At 39.7% G+C, this 23,675-nt stretch overlaps 1 protein-coding gene across 6 annotated transcripts in view; it reads left to right on the top strand.

Annotated features, from left to right (window-relative positions):
• The window catches only part of LOC132405456 (endothelial cell-specific chemotaxis regulator-like), a 48,542-nt gene extending 35,810 nt beyond the window's left edge, over positions 1 to 12,732 (top strand). For 2 of the 6 annotated variants that reach the window (XM_059990278.1, XM_059990279.1), the window contains 10 exons: positions 324 to 380; positions 3,019 to 3,096; positions 3,271 to 3,357; positions 4,607 to 4,711; positions 8,300 to 8,368; positions 10,242 to 10,343; positions 10,580 to 10,616; positions 10,740 to 10,807; positions 10,894 to 10,987; positions 12,097 to 12,706. In XM_059990278.1, the coding sequence (XP_059846261.1) occupies positions 324 to 380; positions 3,019 to 3,096; positions 3,271 to 3,357; positions 4,607 to 4,711; positions 8,300 to 8,368; positions 10,242 to 10,343; positions 10,580 to 10,616; positions 10,740 to 10,807; positions 10,894 to 10,976 (686 nt within the window). In that variant the 3' untranslated portion in view covers positions 10,977 to 10,987; positions 12,097 to 12,706. Of the gene's footprint in view, positions 1 to 323; positions 381 to 3,018; positions 3,097 to 3,270; positions 3,358 to 4,606; positions 4,712 to 8,299; positions 8,369 to 9,883; positions 10,344 to 10,579; positions 10,617 to 10,739; positions 10,808 to 10,893; positions 10,988 to 12,096 lie in introns of those variants that run through there. The other 4 variants (XM_059990280.1, XM_059990281.1, XR_009515876.1 and 1 more) reach the window with 4 other exon arrangements.
• Positions 12,733 to 23,675: the final 10,943 nt, after the last annotated feature.

Here is a 23,675-nt window from a genome sequence, read left to right as displayed (position 1 = left end):
CACACTTTCCATCTGTGCCGGGTTGAGTGTTGAGCTCGCAACTCGGCCTTGTTAAAAAAAAACAGCTGTGCTGTGAGAAGGACATGGGGGACCACTCACAGAATCTTTCCTCCAAGACAACCACTTGAAAAAATAAGTGGTCGCTGAGGCTCTGGCAGAGTATGGCACACACAAAAAAATGAAATAAATTTGTTAAAGCTCTGCTAAAGTACAGTAAAAATTCAAATTATACTTCGAATGCAAAGATTAAAATTAATTATTGAAGAAATTCAGTACAGCTCTGAAATTAGTTACAATAACTAACACTTCCTTTCCTATTTCAGGTATCATCAACACTTCTGAAACAACTCCTGTGACCCAGGGAAATCTAAGAAACCACGGTAATTATGACATTGTACAGTTTGTACCAGGTGGATAGAGAGCATAGAGCTTAAAACATTGCAGACAACTATAGGCCCTTTGGCCAATGATGTCATGCTGACTTTTCAAACTAGTAAAAGGTCAATATAACCCTTCCTTCCTAGATAGCGTCCATCTTCCTATCGTTCTTATGCTGATCTAAAGTTATGCTTTAGATAAATTTTAAATCTATCTAAAATAAGATAAAATATATGTCCCTAATGTATCTGCCTCTACCGTCATGTTCCACACACCCACCACAGTCTGTGTAAAGTAAGTTTGCCTCTGATGTTCCACCTATGATTTCTTCCAAACATCCTAAAATTCTTTTTCAGTTGGGAAATTTGCTTTTGTAAAAATGTTGTATGGTAATTATTTCTATTACTGATTGACAGAAATTCACACTTAACAACCATGGCATGATCAGAAAATGAAACATTTTTGTGTCAGAGTTACAAATTCTCAGAATAATTATTTTATTACATCACCTTTAATTATACGTCCAATGTAATTTCTCTTTGTTACTACCTTGAATTACTTCTCTTAGTATTAGCATTCATCCTTGGCCACTATCTGCGCAATATGTTTACAGACACTTTGTTGCTTTAAGCAATTAAATAACAGTACTCACAGTTGTATTCTGCGCTCTGGCCTAAGTTAATATCTGATGCAGATTCAATAAGTTCCTCTTCAATTTGTGTTCTAAATACAGGACTAAGGGTTTCATTTCATTATTGCTTTGCTGTATGTGTTCTGACAGCTTTCTGAGAAACAATTTGCTCTTATGTTTCACTGAAAATCAGACAAATTAAGCTTTTCCACAAATATTTTGTTTCCAGAAATTCTGAAATGCATTGATGGTTTTTTTTTTCCATCTGACTAAACACACATGTCTTTCTCATCACAATTTACTTTATCCCTGCCCAAAATTGGAAGCCTCACAATATAAATATTACTACTCCTTAATTATGTCCAACAGCAGTATGAGTGATCATCATGGTACTTCCAGTTTTCTTGAATTTTATTTACTTATTGAGATACAGTGCAGAATAGGCCCTTCCAGCCTTTTAAGACACACCACCCCAATTTAATCCTAGCCTAATCATGGAACAATTTACAGTGACCAACTCGCCTACCAAATGGTATGTCTTTGAACTGTTTGAGGAAACCAGGGCAGTCATTCCTAACTGGCAGCGAAGGGAATTGAACCCGGGTTGCTGGTACTTTAAGGCATTGTGCTAAGCACTACGCTGCCATGCCCAAATCCAAAGAATTTACTCTTACCCAATCTTTCCATCTCAAATTTGCAATTAGGGAGCATTCTCATTGTTGGCAGGTGCAGAGGTATACCTTCATGAATGTAGTTTGAGTAAATATATAAACATAATTACATTAATTCCATTTTTAAAATATTATTTCGATAGGCTGAATATAGAAGGGTCCTTTTAGCTCTCTGACTTCAATCCAAATTTATACATCTATTTAAATATGTGTACTAGAAAGCTATTTAACAATATGTTAACTTTTGCCCCCAGCTCCATCCTCATGTTATTGTCCATTTATCCTGCTATTCCTTCTCCTCCACAAGTTCATCCTTCAGAATCAGAATCAGAATGAAAATCAGAATCAGGTTTATTATCACCTGCATATGGTGTGAAATTTGTTAACTTAGCAGCAGCAGTTCAATGCAATACATAATCTAGCAGAGACAGAGAGAGAAAAAAATAAATAAAACATAATAATAAATGAACAAGTAAATCAATTATGTATATTGAACAGATTATTTAAAATGTGCAAAAACAGAATCACTGTACATTAAAAAAAGTGATGCAGTGTCCAAAGCTTCAAAGTCCATTTAAGAATCAGATGGCAGAGGGGAAGGAGCTGTTCCTGAATCGCTGAGTGTGTGCCTTCAGGCTTCTGTATCTCCTACCTGATGGTAACAGTAAGAAAAGGGCATGCCCTGGGTGCTGGAGGTCCTTAATAATGGACGCTGCCTTTCTGAGACACTGCTCCCTAAAGGTGTCCTAGGTACTTCGCAGGCTAGTGCCCAAGATGGAACTGACTAGATTTACAACCTTCTGCAGCTTCTTTCGGTCCTGTGCAGTATCCCCTCCATATGAGACAGTGATGCAGCCTGTCAGAATGTTCTCCATGGTACAACTATAGAAGTTATTGAGTGTATTTGTTGACATGCCAAATCGCTTCAAATTCCTTAAAAATTGTAGCCGCTGTCTTGCCCTCTTTATGACTACATCAATGTGTTGGGGCCAGGTTAGATCCTCAGTGACCTTGACACCCAGGAAGTTGAAGCTGCCCACTCTCTCTACTTCTGATCCCTCTATGAGGATTGGTATGTATTCCTTCGTCTTACCCTTCCTGAAGTCCACAATTAGCTCTTTCATCTTACTGACGTTGAGTGCCAGGTTATTGCTGTGGCACCATTCCACTAGCTGGCATAGCTTCCTCCAAAAGCTGAATAATTTTTCAATGCAAAGCTGGAAGCCAAAAATTTTCACAAGCTGTTGGAAGTTTAAAAGTTGTCAGCTTTAAAACTAATGAACCTGGTAGACCTGATAAATAGTGATTGAAATCTACTTTATATGTGTTATTCCTCAGTGACCACCAGCGACGGAACTACAACAAGCAATTCAAATGTTTCCGTCAGTACTGGAGAGACATGGGTTACGACTGAAGGTAAAAATACTTTTACAATTCAATGTTCTACTTGAAGTGAAGCAAATGATATCAATGAGTCTATCAGGCAGAATCTGAATGCCTGTATAGTAAGAATTTATCCATAGAAAAATAACATTTTTTCTGACTAATGCAGATAATTAGTTCTATATCATAAATATTTTCCATTCATAGTGTCAAACATTTCTTCACTGACACCATCTGTACGAAGTGAAAATTCCACATCTAATGTAACAGTTTCTGTGACGACTGAATCAACAGGTAAGGTTGTCACTCTATTAAATATTGCCACATTTTTATGCAGACAGATCACAGAAATACAACATGCATGCATGCAGTATGTGCACATAAATCAGAGTGTAATTGTGTGTATAAGAAGTGATATATTACTGAAGTTGATCTGAGTGGGTATAACATAGACAGATACATCTTTAAAGTTGCTTTGATCATTTTTAGCATAAAACACTTTGAGATTCTATTTGGATGTGGGCATTCAAATCACAGGTTTGAAAGGCAGTATGTTTATAAAGGATAGGAAAAGAATAAGACTGAAATTGTGAGATATTGTTATCCATGATATGTAGTCACAAAATAAGAAGCTATTGCACACATCATTGCTGGATAAATGCCGCAGGGTAGTGAAATGGTGAAGATAAAACACATTTTCCCAACATGCTAACTTCAAAACTCTCAATAATAAAGTCAGCCACTACTTTTATCACTACTCTGTCCCTACAAATTATTATCGGTCTATATGGCAGCTTCCTTCTGAAACTGAACTACTGAATTACAATCTTCAGTTTCTTTACCACAGCGATATATGCCAAAGATGCGGTAGATGAATAAATGATGAAGAATTGAATGGAAATGTGAAATTAGAAGTGTAGGGAGAGGGAGAGGGAGAGGGAGAGGGAATAGAAAAGAAATGGTGGAAAGTGTTGGCAGTAAAGGGAAGAGTGAGCATTAATGAGTGAGTGGATGAGGAGATTGATTGCAGTGAAGGAGAGGAAAGAGCCTGAAAGAGAGAACAAATCACTGTGAAAGGCTGGTACTGATTGAGAATGACTAGACATGGACTATGGGAAGAGTACCAAAGCAAACTTGAAGAAGAGACCATACTGTCAGGTATCTCCCTGGGGCAAAATTATTGATGGGTTGAAGGGTCTATTCTTGTGTGGTTCAGCACTATGACATTCTAATGTTAAATAGTGGGAATAATTTGTTAAGAAAATATTGACTCGCAAATTCTATGTAGGTAGCATATATTTTTATGAAAAAGGTGTGTATATATATGCACACCTGCAGGTTAGGCATTTGCTCTGGCTCAAACCTACTACTTCTGATGTGTAAGTCGTATATTATTCTTTGATATACTGTACTTCAGAAGACATTTCAGGTCAATGATGTACCAATAATGAATTTGGAGATACCAAACAACCTGAATCTCTCTTTTGGTTTGCTAGCCCTGTCTGAGGATGGTATTACATTGTTATATCAATTTCATTTCTAGTTGCAGTTAACGCAAGCACTGATGATAATTCAACATCTTTCTCGGTGACATCCAGTGGACAGAGTACGTACTCAACAGCAGCATCCAACACAATGGAAATAAAAGGTTACAACTCACTAAATTAACTTCAGTATTAAAATGGATAAGTTAGTGAGAATTTCAGCAAAAAAAATAATCACTGGAGATAAAACCAAATTTAAAGTTGAACATTTTTTTCCAAGATTTTATTTGCAATTTTGAGTACGGTTATCTGACCTGTAAAATGATAAAAGGTATTCATCTACATTCATGTCTCTAAACTAGATGGTAAACAAATTCTGTTTTTCATTTATTCCTGCTGAAGCACATGATTTACAGACTTCCCCATTTTATTGCATCAAGATCTCACCCACCATGATCTCTAACTTTCCCACCCATTTCCTCCTTCTGCTCATCCCTCTCCTCCCATCCCTCCTTGACCCCGACCACATTCCCTTGCAACCAATGGAAGGGCAACATTTGTTATAAGACCATAAGATATAGGAGCAGAATTAGGCCATTTGGCCCATTGAGTCTTCTCAGCCATTCCATTATGGCAGATTTATTATCCCTCTCAACACTTATCTCCTTCCATCTCCTAGTAACCTTTGACAACCAAATCAAGAACCTCCCAACCTCTGCATTAAATATACCCAATGAGTTGGCCTCCACAGCCATCTGTGTCAATGAATTCCACAGATTCACTACCCTCTGGCTAAAGGAATTCCTCCTCATCCCTGCATTCTGTAGGTGCAGTCCTGTGTAGGTCTGTAGTCTAGTGTAGCTTTCTCTGTGTTGTTTTTTTATCACATAGTTCAGTCTATTGTACTGTGTCATGTAAACCATGGTCCTGAAAAACGTTGTCTCATTTTTACTATGTACTGTACCAGCAGTTATGGTCGAAACAACAATAAAAGTGACTTGACTTGACTTGACTGATGTTGTGCCCTCTGATCTGGGACTCCCCTACTATGGGAAATATCCTTTCCTCTGGACCTTCCAATATTGGATAATCAAGTTATTCTTATTCTTTGGATCATTCTTGTGAACCTCCCCTGGACTCTCTTCAAAGCCGGGCTCACAATACACCGACTACACTCTGACCAATGCCTTATAAAGCCTTAGCATTACATCTTCCTTTTACATTCTGGCCCACTCAAAATGAAGGCTAACATTACATTTGTCTTTCTTACAATTGACTCAGTCTGCAAGTTAACTTTTAGGGAATCCTGCACAAGGAATCCCTTATCCATTTTCATCTCTGATTTCTGAATTTAGTCCCTGTTTAAAAAACAGTCTATGCTTTTATTCCTTCTACCAAAGTGCATGACCATACCCACGTCCCCACATAATGATCCATCTGCCACGTCTTTTCCTATTCTCATAATTTTTCTAAATCTTTCTACAGACTCTCTGCTTCCTCAACACTACCTGCCCATCCACCCATCTTATTATCATACATAAACCTGGCCATAAAGCCATTAATTTTACCATACCTTGACATATAATGTGAAAATAGGCAGTCCCAACACTGCAGCCAACCAGGAAAAGCCCTTTCCTTTATTCCCACACTATCTCCTGCCAGTCAGTCACATTTGGCCTATTTTATCATGTACCTCCACTTTTCTCAAAAACTCTTCCTTAATAATGGACTCCAGCATCTCCCAAACACTGAAGTCAAGGCAACTGGTCAATAATTTCCTGTCTTCTGCCTCCCTTTTTTTAAAAAGTGGAGTGACATTTTCACATTTCCAGTCCTCCAGAACCAGTCCAGAATCAAATGATTCTCAAAAGATCACTACTAATACTTTCACAACCTCTTCAGCTACCTATTTCAGTATCCTAGGGGGTAGTCCATCAATACTATACCTTTACGTATGATTTAAGCTATAGTAGATATGCACTTTTAGATGATCAATATGCATCTGCTATAACTTTCCTGTACCTTTTCTCATTCTCCTGGTTCCATTCATGTTAAAAGACTTTAAGGTTTAGTTGTTGAGGGTATTATTGTTAGCTACATTGTCCTTGTTAGGATAAATTAGTTAGTTAAGACTGAGATCAGAACAAAAACCCTCACTAAGAGAGCAACAAACCCTTGGGAGTCCTCAGTCCGAGAGGCTGTGCTGCTCATTTTCTGAATGCACTCCGTACTAAATGAATCAATGATATAGAAAGTCTAGCCCATGGATCCCAAGCCTAAAACACATCCTATATCTTATTTATCACAGTGCTACATACTCGAGATGTTCTTATACAGTGCTGATGTTGCTTCACATGCATATATTGTTCACATTTGTACTGACTCTCTTGTACCTTATTCCAAAGGAGTTATGAAGTTGATTTACAGGATCTACAAGGGCAAACATCATTGGGGCTGGTTGCATCATGTTCCATCTGCCACGTCTTTTCCCATTCTCATAACTTGTCTAAATCCTTCTGCAGACTCCCTGCTTCCTCAACACTACTTGCCCATCCACACATCTTGCTATTGCAAATTCCCCCTTAGTCCAGGGTATCTTTCTTATAAAAAAAATCAAAGGGAGAGTTGCTGGGCATGCAAGAGACTAAGTTGTAGGAGGAAGTATGTTGACTGGCTGATCATGGCCTGGTATGGACACATTAATGCCCTTGAACAGAAAGTTCTACAAGAAGTGATGGGTAAGTTCCAGTCCATCAAAGGTAAAGTCCCCACTATTGAGCACATCTACATGAAATCTTGTTGCAAGAAAGCAGCATCTATCATCAGTGACCCCAACCACCCAGGACGTGCTCTCTTCTCACTGTGGCCATCAAAAAGAAAGTAATAAGCCTAATCATAGGACCACAACACACTAATGCTAGCTAGTAGTTCAATTCAGAATGATTGGCTAATTATAGAGTGCAAGTTAACTTGATCCCGATTTTCGCTGGACATATCATCATAGAAATTGGGAACATATCCTACTTGGACCCAGGATTGGAGAACAATTATTTCACATCTGAGAGGCTAGGTTCACTTCACAGCCAGCCCTTAGGTAGTCACTACAGATGGCTGTCATATGTAAGAGCGGGCTCTTTACATTGAAAGGAGGTGCTGATTTTAATTGAGTGTTACGCGGTCTGCTTTTTATTAATCATTGTTTTTAATTAATAGCTAACATTTGCAGATGTGTTTAAGTATGCTTATTATTGGTAATAGATTTTTAATTATTGCAATCTTTTGCTTTGAAATGTGTTCAACTTTCAAAAAGTTTCAAAAACATTTGAAAGGCCTATGACAAAAATTGAATGACTATTTGGGATCATGGCTATTTGGGACCATGTAAGGCCTAGTTGACACTTGTAGCCAACTCTAATTGGTAGGGTGGTCACATAGCCTGATGTCCAGTATGATGAAAGACACCACAGTGCAAGAAGTGAGACTGTTGGAACAGTGTGGTGAGATTGATTAAGTGTAGTCTGCTCATTGTTGTGACAATGATTTTTTTCAGTATTGGTGAATCATACTTTTTGTTTGTGACTGAAATCTTGGAAATAGGCTATAGAAATCACCAACAGTCAGATTTGAAGGTAACTGTGCATTTACATTAATAGCTAATATTAAACTTAGACCAAGGTTTGTACATTTTTATATCAAATATGTGCAAATAATCAGCATCACATACATTTTACTACTTATTTATATTTTGACAGGTCAGATGTCTATGCTAACCACAACTCCTGCTACAATGGGAACCAACTCGTTGTCCGTAATAGCCTTTGGTAAATCTTTTGCTATCAAATACTGAGTTCTTTCATCAATACAGCTGCAATCTTGTGACTCCGTTCAGCTCTCATTAGCAATTGATTCCATAGCAGGCAGATGAGTAGTAGCAAAGATATAAAAGAAAAGTGTGAAAATGTTATTGGATATTAATATTGCCTGTTCTCTTTGCTATCGTCTAGGCAAGGCCTTACATCTCATATTAAATCTCAATGGGTGAAATGCAGGCATCACAGCTCACAATGGCATGAACACTGACCCAAACCCATCCATTTTTAGAAGTTACAGCGGAAGTTAATTGCAAAAGTTATAACACAAGAGCCTAATGCATTTCTATTTGCCTGCTTCTGGTTTTAACAGTGAATGAACAAGAGGAACCTATGGGTGGGCCAGTCTGTTTCTAAGATGAAGACATGCAAATGCCAGAGGGACTCAGCAGGTTTGGCAGCACTTGTGGAGGAAAATGACTAGCTGACATTTTAGATCTAAACCCTACATCGGAACAGGAAAGGAAGGAGACAGAAGCCAGAATAAAAGAGTTGGGGTAGGGGCAGGAGCACAAGCTGTAAGGAAATAAATGAATAGAGTTAAGAGAGATAAAAGGGATTAATGTCAGAAGCTAGGAGGTGGTAGGTGGGGAAGGCTAAGGCCTGCAGAGGAAGGAATCTGACAGGAGAGGAGTGTAGATCTTGGTGTAAAGAAGAGAAGGAAAGTGAAGATGATGGGCAAATTGTGAAGGTGGGGAGGGGGGTGGGGATAGTGGAAGGGTAATGGGGCCACTGGTATAAAGGAAAACAGAGAGGGTGGAGCACATGGTCAAAGAGATGGAGAGCAACAAAATTTACAGCTATGATCTTGTGACTCCACTCAACTTTTATTAGTAATTGATTCCATTGCAGGCAGATGAGTAGTAGCAAAAATATAAAAGAAATTTACAGTTCTTCCCCTCCTACTGAGTACATTCACAAGGAACGCTGCCACAAGAAGGCAGCATCCATGATCAAAGATCTCCACCATCCAGACCAATCTCTTCTTGCTACTACGATTAGGTAAGAGGTACAGATGCCATAGGTCCTACACTACTAGGTTCAGAAGATGAAAAAGGAACTGGATGGCACTGTTCCTTTGCAAGAGATAAACAATTCCAAGAACAATCAGGTATTGACTAGTCACAGGCCTTCAGTCGGAGAGGTAACCATCTACCACCACTCTTTGGTTTCTCATACTAAGCCAATGTTGAATCCAGGTTACTACTACATCCTGAACAGAACTCCTGTCTATTCCCCTAAACAATGAACCCCTATCACTACTGCTCTTTCCCCCTTTCCCTTCTGAGTCACAGAGCCAGACTTATTTTTTTTGTATCTTTTATTTTAAAATACCTAGTTTTTACACTTTTTGTTGTATTGACATACCTAGCACTTAGGCTTGTCTGTTGTATTGAAAAATACCTTTAAAGACTCGTGACTTTCCTGTTGCAGAAGTAGTAACATGAACTTTACTTGTGCTTTCAGCTGTGATCATCCTGATCATAATCCTTGTGATAGTTGTGGTGATACTCATCAGTGTCATCACCCTGAGATTTAAACATTGTGGCTGCCAGGACACACCACAAGGTATTTGTGGTGAACTACGTGTGCCTGTCTGGACACACCCTTGCTGACTGCTCCTGTGGCTCCTCCCACAGACCCCTGTATAAAGGCAATCAAGGCCTGAGCCCGGCCTCTCAGTCTCCAGGATGTAGTATGGTGGTCACTCACTGCTGGTTCCTTCTTCCAGTCAATAAAATTGATGCACCATCAATAACTCACTCTGAGACGTAAAGGCGTCCTGTTGCAGAAGTAGTAACATGAAATTTACTTGTGTTTTCAGCTGTGATCATCCTGATCATAATCCTTGTGATAGTTGTGGTGATACTCGTCAGTGTCATCACCCTGAGGTTTAAACATTGTGGCTGCCAGGAAACACCACAAGGTATTTGAAATATATGTTTTTACTAATGCCATTTAACGTTAATCAAAAACATATCATTGAGAAAGCAGTACATGTCATCATTGGAAACAATCACTTCACCTCCTGCAATTTCCAGAAAGAAATATATATATATTAAATATATAATAAGTTTCCATTGAGAAAACTGTTTTATTGTCTGAGCGTATTTTTTTTTATTCTTGGATAATGTTTCATTTTATTGTTTAATATCTTAATAGATACAAGTAAGGCACGAAGTGAGGGACCATCAGAAAGGTAAGTAAATATAGTCGGCTAATTAAATCTCATAATTAAGTACTCACTGAAGATTAAAGACTGATAACTGACATGGAGCCTAATAATATTTAAACATTTTCAACATCTGTGTTTTTCCCTCAGCTCTCATGCTAATGGAGAAAAGGAAAGCATCACTTTGGTTTCTATGCGAAGTCTTTACACAGAAGCTGGTCTGTCCTGCTTAATTTAAAGCTCACAGTTTTTACTTCCAATTGCAAATATATTGTGCAGTACTTACACTTAATCTGTATTTTAGGAGGTCAAGAATCATCAGTGCAGGGTTATCTTCAAAATGAGTCCAATGAAATTGATGAGACTATAAACAATTTCAGCAAATAGATGATATCAAGGTGAGATTTTTATGTTTCTGGGCCATTATAATCTAAGTAGCAAATGTAGGTAAAATTACTTCCTTCTAAATGACCATTTCCTTAATACTTTCCTTGTGGGAAGCAAATAACTTAGCTTTTAAGTTACTTTATCGCACGTTGTGATTCATTCTTTAATATATTATAGCATTTCCTTGCAGTGTCAGTGTCGTAACAGTCTACATTATAAAACTGCCAAAATTCCAAACTGGAGCAAAGATTCCTTCACAATTAAAAAAAATAAGATTTGTTTTCCTCCTCCCCAAAGGTTTCTAGGTTGATATGGAATCCACAACAACTGTGACATAAACAATGTATACTGATGAGAAAATCTAGTTATTTGATTAGACATAATGTCTTCGTTTCAAGCTAAGACACAGAATGAACTTTTCTGAAAGGATTAGTGGTGCACCAATCCTGCAGGAGAAGTGAAAAAACAAGCTAAATCATGTCATGGCTGTAATTAAATGTGCCTACTGGTGGGGGGCTGGGGTGATACTGACAGGATGGGTTGTGGGACAACAAAGAAAAAATAGGAGTGAATGTGGAAGAGGAACATTGGGGGGGGGACAAATGTGAGAGGGAGGCAAAGCTAATAATAAAGGTAATATGATAAGGAAGGTTGATGGAGAAAGGATCATTAATTATCAATGAGAGGACAGAGGATAAGAAGACTGTATAGGGAGCAACAAGACAGAGGCAGCAACATCTTTGCAAATGTGGAGAAAATGGTGTGAAGAATAGGAGATAAACATATAACTTAGAAGTGGTGGTGGGGATGTTGGGTAAAGTCTGAGGTAAATTATAACAAGAATAAATGTTCCTGAAATCAAAATCATTCCAAATGTAGTAGATATTTTCAAAACATTCAGCATTTTAATGGATGATAAATAATGCTATTTAAAAAATATTTATTTTAATTTTGATAGCTAGCTCTAGAATTGTCTGAAAATCCAGATTAATACAAAGCTGGATTGATGTTTTTAAAGCTTCTTGCTATCGATTTATTTCACTGGCCGAGATAGTATATCATTGCTCTAAAACTATCATGTTGCTGTTATTTGTTTATCTTTCTTTTATTGTAATTTCAGCTGGTGTAAAAGGACAGAGATCAATGCTGTAGATTTGTACAAAATAGAGGAACACGGGAAACTTCGTGGTCATCTTACGGAGTGGGGCATGGTTCTATTTGACACTTGTAATAAAGCAGCTTCTGAAAAAAGCTCCCATGTAGTATCATAAGCTATTTTTCTAAGGTACTAAACACTGAAAAACATCACAAAAGTAACATTTGTACAACTTGTAACTTCAATTAGTGTATCTGTTGTTATGATGATAATTTTGACATCGGATAATAGTGTCAAAATTAACTGGCGTCCTGTAAATTTTAAATATAATTTACTTCTTGAATATAAATGTTACAGTGGAATAACTTAAATTTGAAGATTTGAGTTGATTAGAGCAGGAAGTAAAACTAAACTTCTGTTTTAGATTCTGTTTAGCCATCCTGGCAAAACTATTCATATAGCTGCTTTGTAAGGAACATTGAATATGCATTGCAATTCAACAAATACTCATGTGTGTTCAGGTAATTACTTAACTAACACAAATTGATTTCTTACTTTTCTTTTTGTCTTCTACAAGTAAATGAATTCTACAATAAAACTCTCAAATATAATGGAGCCAAAATGTTGGTTATTCCAGGGAACTGCTGCGGTTTTCAGTTAAAAAGCCCAGAGAAGTGACTGCACGTTTTACAAGATCCTTTTTCACTCATCATTCCATTAAGTATTGTGAGAACCAGACTACCCACCAACAGCAATGCAATGAATATAGGACAGGGATGGGAATAGTTTTTGTTAAGATTTCTTGGACAACCCTGGGTTTTAGCTTGGAGACTAGTACAGACTGGCATTAGGAAAAAAAAAGAAATGCAACTTCCACTGAAGAACATCAGATCAGAGAAGACTTGTGGATCTTTGAAAGAGAATCTAAATATTTTTCTTGGTATGATTCCACAAGAGATTACAGATGAATTTAAATGGAATCTCTACAAAATTATTAGTAAGGCATCAACCCCTGACAATCATGTGCGCAGGTTTCTCTTTGTATGATGCAGGAAGGCACTAGAGTTGCATTGTCAGCTGATCCTGATAAGAAATGCTTATCTGCTCATAACTTGCAATTTTTGACTGAACAGAAGTAGAGGCTATTGGTCAGTAGTTCTCATTAATACAGCAAATTCATTTAACTTTATTAGTCATTTAAATAAGAAATTAAGGTAAACAAAGACACAACAACATAGCAAATTATTTCACAATTAGGAATCTATTTTCTTATTGTTCAGAACCATAAGATTTAGAAAATAACTTCCAGAGCTTTTGCATTTCGAGTTTAGCATTGTATCAAGGTGCTGCAGTGCACTCAAAACAACAGTTTGAAGACTCTGATGGCTAAGTTATCAATGCATGTTTGCAAAAATCCAGAAATTATTGCTGCACCTATTAGTAGTTGCATATTTAAAAGGTTTACATGACATTCACCTGCCTGCTTTACCTGTAAAACATTTAATAGATAATTTTAAAATATTAATATTTTGTCAAAATAATGTACTAATCAATCTTCCCCACTCTACTTTGACTTAATTCAATCCTAGAATGTGAGATGTGTAACCTTTAGGCCAGAAGACCATTTCAATCATCTTTCCGTTATAATCTCTGATTGTTTTCTGAATGGCCTATCTCTGGCAACCAGTTATCCATCAACATGGTTCAGTAAGCGACACTCTGACTTGCTGAGTATAGTGGTGTGGGGTTCAAACTATCAAATAATTTGAATTGAGTTGAATTGACTTCATTACTTACATCCTTCAGATAAACGTGGAGTAAAAATCTTTATGTTATGTCTCCGCCTGAATGTCCAGTGTGCAATTTATAGTAATTTGTAATAAATAGTATGTACGACAGGACAGTCAATATAGCATAGAAATGCAATTGTATCAGTGTGAACTAATCAGTCTGATGGCCTGGCGGATGAAGCTGTCCTGGAGTCTATTGGTCCTGGCTTTAATGCTGCGGTACCGTTTTCCAGATGGTAGCAGCTGGAACAGTTTGTGGTTGGGGTGACTTGGGTCCCCACTGATCCTTCAGGCCCTTTTTACACACCTTTCTCTGTAAGTGTCCTGAATAGTGGGAAGTTCATATCTACAGATGTGCTGGGCTGTCCGTACCACTCTCTGCAGAATCTTGCAATTGAGGGAAGTATAGTTCCCATACCAGGCAATGACGCAGCTGGTTAGGATGCTGTCAAGTGTGCCCTGTAGAAAGTCTTTGGGATTTGGGGACTCATGCCCAACTTGTATAATCAACATCAACAGCACTTCAATGCAAGACAAAGAACATTGAAATTGAAGATACGAAATTGCAAAGAGCATATTAATCCAAGTTCCAACCGTCTCTTCCGGAAAGGTGAACAAGTGAAATGCTCCATTTGAAAAATCTTCAAGTGTCCTGGCTAGTATTTACTCCAGAGGTAAAAAAAAAATCAGAACAACCAATCATGAAGTAATTTGCTACCTCTTGAAACAAAGAGGCCATATAGGGCTGCTGTCTGCACTGACATAAAAAAAATGATTAATTTGTTCTGTGTTTCTCATGCACAGTTAAAAGTACTATTTCTTTTATTGAATAGTCTCAATGTAGAAGTAAAATCTCTCCTTATCCTAGTTATTAGACTATAAATTTGACCAGACTTCAGCAAACATTTTAGAATGAATTTCTCTACTGCACTACAGCGTTCTTTATTAAAGACTGTGCAAACCTGTTGCTTAAGGCTGTACGTTTCTCTCAGGAGCACAACAAAACTACAACTTCCAAGAAAAGTTGTAATTTAAAATTACAAGATTGACAAACTTAACTTGAAATTACAAACACAACACGACATTGAATGTCATCAATTTAATTTAATTTTTTTCTTGCAAACAATCCTGCCTTTCATAGGATGATAGACAAAATAAAATCTTAATAAAACATACCTTTGGACACAGTATTTGTGATTTTTAAGTAGAAAGTAAATTGATTCTATTATCCATTGAAGTCTACAGTATTTGAAGATTATAAACCAGTTTCACTAGCTACTGTATATTTTAAATAAAGAAGTGCAATCAGTGCCACAGTTTAGATGATTTGAAGAAAATTACATGTACTTTTTTTTGGGACCCCTGCTCTTTGTGATTTTATAGATGAAGAATTGAAAGGGTAGATTAATAAGTCTGCAGATGACATGGAGGCTGGTGGTGTGGATAGTACTGAAGATAGTAGTAGGTTACAACAGGACATTGAAAGAATGTAGAGCTGGGCTGAGAAAGTGGCAGATGGATTTCAGTTTAAAGTTTATTGTCATCTGACCATACATATATGCAACCATCAAAATAATGTTCCTCTGGATCATGGTGCACCCACGAAACATATATCACACACAGCATATAAAACAAAATATTACCACAAATAAGTTAATAAAATATCATTCAAGATGGATGCAGTGTGCAGCACAGGGAAACTGTAAACAATTTGCTCCCTGGTGACGAGACCTCGGTAGTGGCAGGTTATTCAGTAGTTTTGCAGCTGTTAGCCAGTCTGGTAGCCCTGGTCCTGATGCTTCTGCTCTCCTTGCTGATGGTAGTGGCTCAAAGAGTTTGTGGAATGGGTGGTTGGCATCCTCAAAAATGCCTTGGACCCTTTACTTACAATGCTCCTGTGACTGGACAACGTGAAGTGTACCGTTGGGAAGGCCGAACCTGAAGGTGTGATGACAGACCTTGATGAGGTCGGCTTGGACCCAAATGCACGGCAAGGAGCAAGACTCGGTTTCGAACTGGATCGAGAATCTGAGCACAAAACAAACATGAGACAAAACCACGAGAAGGCTTACAACTAAACCTTGAACTTCAGTTCAAATTCTCCTCAAGCACCCAAAACATGATTGTCAATTAGCAGGACTGTCCTGAATCTTTAAAGGGGCTGTGAGAGCTGTCCATAATCAGAGGAGTTACAGCGTCTAAGCCTTGGAAGTCACATGAATGGGTACATGTTGTAACAGGAAGCAGAGGTAATGGTAGGATTCTTAGCTGTGCAGAGGAACAGAGGGATCTTGGGGTTCTTACCCTTAGAAACTTTAAAGTTACCGCAAGATTTTGATAGGGTTGTTAAGATAGGCCATCACTAATTGGGAGATCTAGTTTAAGAACTGCGGGATACTATTGCAACTCTATAAAACTCTGGTTAGATCGCTTGTGGAGTATTGTGTTCAGTCCTGGTTGTCTCATGATAGGAAGGATGTATTGTATAAGCTTTGGATAGGGAGCAAAGGAGATTTTTTCCGTATTTGTCTGGATGATGTCTGTATTAGGAAGCAGGACTTATGAGGAATGGTTAACTGAGCTAGGGCTTTTCTCATTGGAGCCAAGGAGGACGAAATGCAACTTGATAGAGGTGTATGAGATGAGAAGAGCTGTAGACAGGATGGACAGCCACTGCCTTTCTCCCAGGGTAGCAATGGCTAATACATGAGAACATACTTTTAAGGTGATTGGAGGAAAGTTTAAGGGGGGATGAATTTTTACACAGATTGGTAAAGTGCATGGAACCCACTGCCAGCAGTGGTGGTGGAGGCAGATACATTCTGGACACTTACAGACTCCGAGATAGGCACATGGATGAAAGAGCAATGCAGGGCAACGTGGGAGGGAAAGGTTAAATTAATTTGGGAGTAGGTTAAAATATTAGAAAAACAGTGTGGGGGGAAGGGTCTGTGCTGTTGTCTGTTCTATTTTGATGCGCATAAAGGAAGTAAGTTATCTAAAGCTGTGGAACCTGAGAAAATAGAACATACCCACAAAAGATGAAGTGCTATTTCTCAGACTTATGAGAGTGGAGGAAGTCACAGTCAGATAGTTCAGAATGGGGATGGGGTGAAGAGGTGGCAGACAACAAGAAGCTCAGACTCAGGCTAAGAGCAAGTTCTCTGCAAAGCTGCCCCCAATCTGAGTATCGTATGGGAGCCCACAATGTGAACACTGAACACACGAAGACTGGAACTGTTTTCCCATCTGCCAGCACTGAGGGCAAGAATAGCAGCAATGCTTCGACAGAAAAGTGTATCTGTTGTTAAAATCCCATTAGCCATGGTAGCGTAGCAGTTAGTGCAATGCTATTTCAGCCCAGAGTGTTCCAGAGTTCAATTCCAGCATTGTCTCTAAGGAAATCGATGAAATACAGTCAACAGCTCTGACAGCAATGGTAGAGGAGAAGCAGCAGTTCAGGAAGACAAATAAAGTCCCAGAGACACCTGGGTGGAAAGTTGATGTAGGTGGATGAATTGAAAGAATGAAACAGAACCATTGCACCAGGAGGAAAAATTAATAAAGCTTTGAGACTCGGTAGCATCGGTTTCTATTTCTTCGCTTACATTTCTTCAAGTATACTGTCTTGCTTTCATTGTTCTCAATGTACTCTTCTCAAAATCAGAAACCCAAACACAAATTTGGTGACTGCTTTGAGGAGCACTTGTGTTCATTTTACCACTTCCTGTTGCAAGTCACTTTACTTCATTTCACTCCCACTCTGACCTGCTCTACTGAAACGAGGCCCAAGGTAAATTTGAGCAGCAGATCTTCACTTTTTATCTGGGATAAAACAGATTCCCCCTAATTCATTTCCTTCCTACCTATGTCCATGACACATCACATGCTCGTGATCTTTTCAATGATTTCAAGTTCCCTTGCCCCCATCATCTTATTTTTACTATGGATGTCCAGTCCCCATATACCTCTGTCCCCAACCAGAAAGGCCTCAATGCTCTCCGTTTTTTTCTGGACACCAGACCCAACCAGTCCCACTCCACCACCACTTTCCTCCGCCTAGCGGAACTTGACATTCTAAATAAATTCTCCTTGGGGGTAGCCATGGGTCCAGCTACAGCTGCCTTTTTATTGGCTACGTGGAATAGTCTATGTTCCAAGCCTACACTGGTGACGGTCCCACACTTTTACTCTACATCGACCACTGCATTGGTGCTGCTTCCTGCACCCGTGCTGAACTTGTTGACTTCATCCACTTTGCCTCCAAATTCCACCTTGCCCTCATATTCACCTGGTCCATTTCCAACACCTCCCTCCCCTTCCTAAACCTCACTGTCTCTGTCTCTGGAGACAGCTTATTCACTGATATTTATTACAAACCCATGGACTCTCACAGCTACCTGGATTACCTTACTTTACTTTTTTGTCACCAAACAATTGATACTAGAGCGTATAATCATCACAGTGATATTTGATTCTGTGCTTAGTGCTCCCTGAAGTACAAATCGAAGTAAATATAATAAAAATTTAAATTATAAATCATAATTAGAAAATAGAAAAGGGAAAATAAGGTAGTGCAAGTCAGGTCCAGATACTTGGAAAGTACGGCCCAGATCCGGGTCAGGAGTTATCCTGATATCCCACCCTGCTACTTGTAAAAACACCCTCCCTTTCTCTCAATTCCTCCGACTCCACCACATTTGCTCTCAGGTTGCAACTTTTCATTCAAGAATGAAGGAGTTGTCTTCCTTTTTCAAAGAAAGGGGCTTCCCTTCTCCCACACTGCCCTCAACTGCATCTCTTCCATTTCACACTTGGCTGCTCTTACCCCATCTTTCTGCCACCCTACGAGGGACAGGGTTCCTCTTGTTCTCACCTAACACGCAACCAGCCTCCATGTTCAGCATATAATTTGCCGAAACTTCCACCACCTCTAATGGGATCCCACCACCAAGCACATCTTTCCCTCTTCCCTACTTTCTGCTTTCTGCAGGGATCGCTCCCTACATGACTCCTTTGTTCATTCATCCCTCCCCACTGATCTCCCTCCTGGCACTCATCCTTCAAGTGGAACAAGTGTAACACCTGCCCCTACACCTCTTCCCTCACTACCATTCAGGGCCCCAAACAGTCCTTCCAGGAGAAGCAACACTTCACCTGTGAGTCTGCTGGGGTCATTTCCTGTATTCGGTGCTCCCTGTGTGGCCTCCTGTATATTGGCCAGACCCGATGTAGATTGGGAGACCGCTTCGCTGAACACCTACGCTCGGTCCGCCAGAAAAAGCAGGATCTCCCAGTGGCCACACATTTTAATTCCACGTCCCATTCCCATTCCAATATGTCTATCCATGGCCTCCTCTACTGTCATGATGAGGCCACACCAAGGATATTCCGTTTGGGTTGCCTCCGAGCTGATGGCATGAGCATCGATTTCTCAAACTTCTGATAATGCCTCCCACCCCCACCACCCTTCACCAATTCCCATCTCATTTTCCCTCTCTCACCTTATCTCCTAGCCCGCCTATTACCTCCCTCTGGTGCTCCTCCCTACCCCACTTTCTCTTTCTTCCATGGCCTTCTGTCTCTTTCACCAATTTACTTCCCAGCCCTTTAGTTCATCCCTCCTCCTTCAGGTTTCACCTGTCACTTGGTGTTTCTCTCTCCGCTCCCCCCACCTTTCAAAGCTACCCCTCAGCTTTTTTCTCTCCAGTCCTTTTGAAGGGTTTTGGCCTGAAACATCAACTGTACTTTTTTCCATAGATGCTGCCTGGTCTACGGAGTTCCAGCATTTTGTGTGTGTTACTTGGATTTCCAGTATCTTCAGATTTTCTCTAGTTTGTGAAAAATATTGGCTTACCACTTCTCCCTTCCTTAGCACAGCCTGAACTGCTGGGGATATCCCACTGATCTGAATTTTGAAACTTCTTTAATTGTCCTTATTTCATACATATATCTCCCTTTCTCCCTCTTTCTCTCTCTCACCCTCTCTTACTCTCTATCCTTGTAGGTTTTCACAAATAAAATGATGTGAGGCGTTCTATGTTTAAGAAAAACCATAGCAACTCATTCATTGTACTCCAAAACCTGATCACAAAGCGCGGTAAACAAAATTTACACAAATCATGTAATTATGTCACCATGTTAGAGCAACCTCTTAAAGTGAACACCAACTTAATGTCGATGGTTGTGAATTATGTACATTTCCACCAATTGTTTTACCCTACACAGGCCCCCCAGCCCCAGAGTTCACTAAAAGTGGCATTGAGGACCTGTTCAGAGTTCAGTGAGACACACAGCTTCAGTCCTATGTTCCGTGGGTGGAGAAACAGCGGGTGCCTCTGGCTCATCCCGAATCGTGTTGACATGCTTACGGTCATGTCGTGATGCCAGGGGCATGGTAGCAGAATCCTCCAAATCTTGGTGGGCTGGTTTAAGGTGATAAACTGAAATACATTTGGGGTTACCCCTCTTTTCTATGATATCTTTTCCCTCCTTTCCAAAATGTGGAATGGGCTATCATAAGGGGGCCTTAAGGGGATGCTGGTATGCATCATGGGGGATGAAAATAAAGGAGGCGGAATGTAGGTCAAAAGGAACCCAACAGGGCCCTATGCCATGAATCTACTGAGGAGGTTGGAATGCTGTTGAGAGGCCAACCAGGCAGTCGTGGTATCAGGATTAAAATCACTTGGCACTTGTAACGGCTGCCCTTATACTAGCTCAGCCGCGGATGACTGCAGATCCTCTTTCGGAGCTGTTCTGAGCTCCAACAGGACTTCCGAGAGATGATCATGCCAACACTCATCCATCAAGGAAACTCTGAGAGCAGCCTTTAAGGAGTGGTGAAATCACTCACATAGGCCATTGCACTGTGTTAGCCTAATCCTGATCTTCTGGGCCATTACAGCCTGGAAGTCTGACATGAATTGGGGACAGCAGTCAAAGGAAATGTCAGATAGCGTGCCAAACCGAGCAACCCAGGTGCTGATGAACACCTGAGCCATGTCTGCGGCCATTGTCAATGCTAGAGGGATGACCACTGGCCACCTGGTGTGGAGGTCCACCATGGTAAGGAGGTGCATGAAAACATGGGGGTGGGGGTGGAAGGACCAACAAGGTCAATGATCCTTTGGTCTTAGTATCTGAAGACAATATGCGGACTGCCTTCAAGAGAGTGAATCCAAGGAAAACACCCGATCTGGACGGAATTCCTGGCCAAGTACTGAAGGCCTGTGCTGACCAGCTGGCTGGGGTGTTCACAGACATCTTTGGCCTCACACTCCTGCAGTGTGTGGTACCCACCTGCTTCAAGCAGGTTTCAATCATACCAGTGCTCAAGAAGAACATAGTAACATGTCTTAATGATTATTGCTCAGTAGCACTTATGTCCACAGTAATGAAGTGCTTGAGAGGCTGGTGTTGAAACGTATCAGCTTCTGTCTGAGTGGTGACTGAGACCTGCTCCAATTTGCCTGCTAAAGCAAAAGGTCCACAGCAGATGCCACCTCATTGGCTCTTCACACAACCCTAGAACATTGGGATGCTCTTTATCAATTACAGCTCAGCAATTCATACCTCAAAACTGATTAATAAACTCCAAGACCTAGGCCTCAATAACCCCGTGCTCAATTGGATCCTGAATTTCCTCACTTGCAGACCCCAGTCGGTTCAGATTGGCAAAAACATCTCCTTCACAATCTCACAGGAGCACCACAGGGATGTGTGTTCGGCTCCCTGCTCCACTCGCCTTACCTCTATGACTATGTGGCTAAGTATAGCTCTAATATCATATTCAAGTTTGCTGATGACATCACTGTTGTTGGCTGATTCAAAGGTGGTTTTGATTCAACATACAGGAGGGAGATTGAAAATTTGGCTGAGTGGTGTAATACTTCTCACTCGATGTCAGCATGACCAAGGAAATGATTGTAGACTTCAGGAGCTGCAAACCAGAGGTCCATGAGCCAGTACTCATCGGATGATCGGGTTGGAGAGGGTCAGTAACTTTAAATTCCTGGGTGTCACCATCTTGACACGTCATATAAATGTAATCACAAAGAAAGTATGACAGCGCCTCTACTTCCTTAGGAGTCTGCAGAGATTCGGCATGACACCAAAAACCTTGACAAACTTTTATAGATGTGTAGTAGAAAGTACATTGGCTGGCTGCACTACAACCTGGTATAGGAACACCAATGCCTTTGAGTGGAAAATCCTACAAAAAGCAGTGGATTCAGCCAGTAAATCATGAGTAAGTCTCTCCCAACTATAGAGTCCATCTGCATGAAACTGTACCATAGAAAAGCAGCATCCATCATCAAAAATCCTCACTACCCAGGACATGTTCTTTTTTCGCTACTGCCATCAGGTAGAAGGTACAAGTGCCTCTGGACTCACACCACCAGGTTCAAAAACAGTTACTACTCCTCAACCATTGAACAAAAGTGGATAACTACACTCATCTATTGAGATGTTCCCACGAATGATGATCTCACATTCAGGACTCTTTATCTTGTTATTTCATGTTCTTGTAATTTATTGCTGTTAATTTATATTTGCATTTGCACAATTCGTTATTCATTGATTCTGTTTATAGTTACTGTTCTACTGATTCGCAAAGTATGCCTACAGGAAAAAGAATCTGAGGATTGTCTGTGGTGATGTATGTACTCTGATCAAAAATCTTACTTTGAACTTTGATCTTCTCCCCCAATTATGCTTCTTCTCTTCCACAGTTCTGACAAAGGATTTCCAACCTGAATTGTTAACTCAATTTCTCTTTCTGAAAATGCTGCTCAACATGCTAGGGGTTACTAGCAGTTTTGGTTTTTATTTCACATTTCCACTACTTTCATTTCCACTAAAGATGCTGAACTTGTTTGTGATACAAACTGTGATGAAGCTTTCCAAAGTGTAACTGCTTGTTCCTAGCAGAAATATGCTGCACAGAAATAAATTATGATGTAATATAATATTAAAATCATGAAGCACAATAAAAATGAATGTCAAATTCAAAGGTTTCAAAAGGTACATTTAACATCAGAGAAGTGTATACAATACGCATCATTTTTTCTTTGCAAACATCCACGAAAACAGAGTGGTGCCCCAAAGAATGAATGTCAGTTAAAACATTAGAACCCCAAAGCCCCCCCATCAGCTCTCCCCAACCACACACAAGCAACAGCAAGGTAACGACCCCCCACCACCACCCCACCAGTAAAAGAAAGCATCAGCACCCTCCACCGAGGGGTTTTCCTAAAGAATTTAAATGTTGATGCTATTGGAGAGGGTTTGTTAAACACATACACATTATACATAATATAAAGAATAAAACTTAGAAGTAGAAGCTGACCTATCAGACTCTTTCCTGTTTCAACCCTATGTCCCTTGAATCCTTCACTGCACATTACCCAATGCCAGTGTATTTTTCCCATCACAAATATAGATGATAGCTTAAGATTATTCTAGCAAAGTGTCTTTACTTTTGTCATCCAATCCATTTGAATAAAGACCAACACACAGTTTGCCTTCCTGACTGCTTGCTTTAACTGAATGTTAATGCTTTGTAATTTGTGTATAAGGACACCAAGGTCTGTCTAGTTACCAACACTGTTCAATCTTCCATTATTTAACTATGTGGGGGAGTGATGAGGGATTGGTGAGGGACAGGGCAGACTGCTAGCCTCTGAACTCTACATGCTCTTGAATAGAAAGCAACTCACAAGTGAACAAGCATAAAAACTCAAGTATGGAATCCGCCTTCCATTTATTTCTAATTTACATATCAACAACTTCAATGTTAAAACAATGTTT

The sequence above is a fragment of the Hypanus sabinus genome, chromosome 15 (genome assembly GCF_030144855.1).
Source record: "Hypanus sabinus isolate sHypSab1 chromosome 15, sHypSab1.hap1, whole genome shotgun sequence".
Taxonomy (NCBI): Eukaryota; Metazoa; Chordata; class Chondrichthyes; order Myliobatiformes; family Dasyatidae; genus Hypanus; species Hypanus sabinus.
Note: the sequence above shows the minus strand (reverse complement) of the source record. Positions and strands in the feature narration are given on the sequence as shown.